Source organism: Acanthisitta chloris, unplaced genomic scaffold, assembly GCF_000695815.1.
Source record: "Acanthisitta chloris isolate BGI_N310 unplaced genomic scaffold, ASM69581v1 scaffold8725, whole genome shotgun sequence".
Lineage (NCBI taxonomy): Eukaryota > Metazoa > Chordata > Aves > Passeriformes > Acanthisittidae > Acanthisitta > Acanthisitta chloris.
The window spans coordinates 55,306-57,897 of NW_008673127.1; the positions used below are offsets into that span (position 1 = coordinate 55,306).

General features: G+C 52.9%; 1 protein-coding gene across 1 annotated transcript in view; it reads left to right on the top strand.

The window, feature by feature from the left end:
- The window catches only part of UBE2O (ubiquitin-conjugating enzyme E2O), a gene marked incomplete at both ends in the record, with an annotated part of 25,995 nt that overhangs the window by 22,935 nt on the left and 468 nt on the right, over positions 1–2,592 (top strand). The window contains 3 exon segments of the mRNA XM_009074796.1: positions 2–31; positions 727–784; positions 1,070–1,112. Coding sequence (XP_009073044.1) covers positions 2–31; positions 727–784; positions 1,070–1,112 — 131 coding nt within the window.

Sequence of the window (2,592 nt, forward strand, 5' to 3'; positions counted from 1 at the left end):
GGTCAGCCTCCTGGGGACATGGATAGCCAAGGTAGGGCTGTCCCCCGCCGCAGGGGGCAGGGGTTGTGCCAGGCTGCTTTTGGAACGAGTCACTTCCTACGGGGCCAAGACTCCTGGGTGATGTCTGGTCTCAGGTGGTGCTTGAGCTGGGAGTTTTGGGCTCTGGTTTAGATGTCTGGAGCAGCTAACTGGTGTAGTTTGGCTTTTTCTGGGGCTGTGTTTGGCTCTTGTCTGTCTTGCCTTGATGAGATGGCCAGACCAGTCATGCTGGACTAGAGGCCAATACCAGCATGGGATGTCTCTCACGGTTTAAGTCCCCATCTCCCACACTGTAGGCAAATCATGTAGCGTGGTACAAAATCCAGCTGGGGACTTGGAATAAACAGAGAATAAACAGAGCCAGGGAAATGATGTGTTTTGAGCAGGTAGATGGACAGGCAGCTGGGAGGGGATTGGAGCTGATGTGTGGTGTGTAGGGTTACACCTTCCAGGCAGAACTGGCCTGATGGGGTGTGGTGCTGATAAAAAACTAACGGAGAGATGGGTGGTTGAGATGGGACACTAACACATCACATGCTTATGGAGTCAGTTCCTTGTTCCTGCTGTAAACCACAGGACCTCAGCAACAGGAATGCAGAGGAACCGGGGCCTCATTTCATCTGACAAGTGTCACAGTGCAAGCTGATGGTGCTTCAGCCCTTTAACGCATTTATGTGTGCATTTCAGGGCACAGAAAGGTGGACCAGTAAATCCAGCCTCCTTCAAGTACTCATCTCCATCCAAGGTAAATGCTCCTGCTGAGCCTGTGGGACAGACAAAGGTGGTGGGATGAGGTGCAGGCATATGGGGAGGCACAGTTGGAATCTCCCACCTCATTTGGGTTGGTACTGCCTTTTGCTCTCACCTTGCTGGACAAAGCAGTGCCCTTACCTCTCCAGTTGAGCAGTGGAAGCAGGTGCCAGGTTTTCTCCTGCCCAGAGTTTTGGCTGCATCCCAGGGCTCTGTCACAGTGCTTTGCCTTCTTCTCACTGCAGTAGCCAAGCACAGAGCTGTTCTGCTTGTTACTCAGAGATGGCAAAGGTGAACTACTGTGTCCTCACCCAGTTACCAAAGTTAGTTGAAGTTGCTAAACTGGGCCTCGTTTGCAGGACTTTTTTTTATCCCCACTGAGTCACCCGCCCATCCTACATGGGGCATGTTTGGCACATGATGCTGCTGTTTATGTTCCTTCCAAAGCAGAGAATAATCAGGGGTGTGCCTAGACGAGCCCCAGGGCTTCCTGCCATGGGGCTTTGCTCTGCCCTATCCAGTTTGGGAGCAGACAGACCAAATCATGCAACTTCCTCACGGACAGCTTTGTGCAGGGAGCTCAGGCATGTGATGAAAATCTTTTGACACAGAGCAAAGGCTCCTGCCTCGAGTCAGGAGGCAACTTTTGCTCCTTTGAACTCCTACAGTCCACCTGTATCCTCCTGTGGGGGAAGGGCACCACGGAAAAGCCTTTCCTCGTTTACAAAGCCAAAGATCTAAATTTAGAAAATGAAATACTAAATGTTTTACTGGAGCAACTTGGCGCTAGGGGAAAAAAAATCTCCTTTCCTGCTGCCCAGGCTTTGAGAGGCTCATGCTCTTGTCTCCTCCAGCTCTAATGCAGTTGCTGGCCAGGTGCCAGCAGCCTGGCAGCACTGGTGCCATTGCTACATACATGCAATTTCATTAGAGCAGAAGCAAGCAGGAGAAATCTTGGGATGGGTGGCTGGTCACAGGCTTTGTCTCAGAGCTGTGCTGTCTGACAGGACTGTGCTGGATAAGGCAGGCCTTGGTCAGCTCAAAGCCTGTTACTGAAGATTGGCCTTTGGTCTGATTAAGAGGAGGAGGGGAAAAAAAACCAGCTTTGGCTGTGTTTGTGGGCTTTTTTCAAGAAGGGGAGGGAATGGAAAGGAGCTGTGAAACCTCTCCCCTTCTGCCCTTTTGACCTCCTCTGCTGTTGTGTGCCCTCTGCATTGTGCTGGTAGAGGGCTGTTCCTGCCAGCCAAGGATCTTGGATTCCACTCCCTGTAGTGCCCGAGGTTCCCACTGCCCTAGCAGACCACAGAACCATTCACATGATGCTCCCCTTGCAACACCAGTCCCTCGTGTCCTGCAGGTTCTGGTTGTTCCCCTTGGCAGGAATCAGGGCCTGGGGTGGCAATTTCCCCCTTAACCCTTTGACCAGAAGGGTCCAGAAAGGGCCCCTCAGTTCAGGAGGGACATTAAGGGGCTGGAGCTGGTCCAGAGAAGAGCAACGAGGCTGGTGAAGGGACTGGAGCACAAGTGCCATGAGGAGAGGCTGAGGGAGCTGGGGGTGTTCAGCCTGGAGAAGAGGCGGCTCAGGGGAGACCTTCTCACCCTCTGCAACTCCCTGACAGGAGGTTGGAGTCAGGTGGGGGTTGGTCTCTTCTCCCAGGCAACCAGCAGCAGGACAAGAGGGCACAGACTCAAGCTCTGCCAGGGGAGGGTTAGGTTGGATATTAGGAAGAGATTTTTTACAGAGAGAGTGCTCAGGCCTTGGAATGTGGTGCCCAGGGAGGTGGTGGATTCACCATCCCTGGA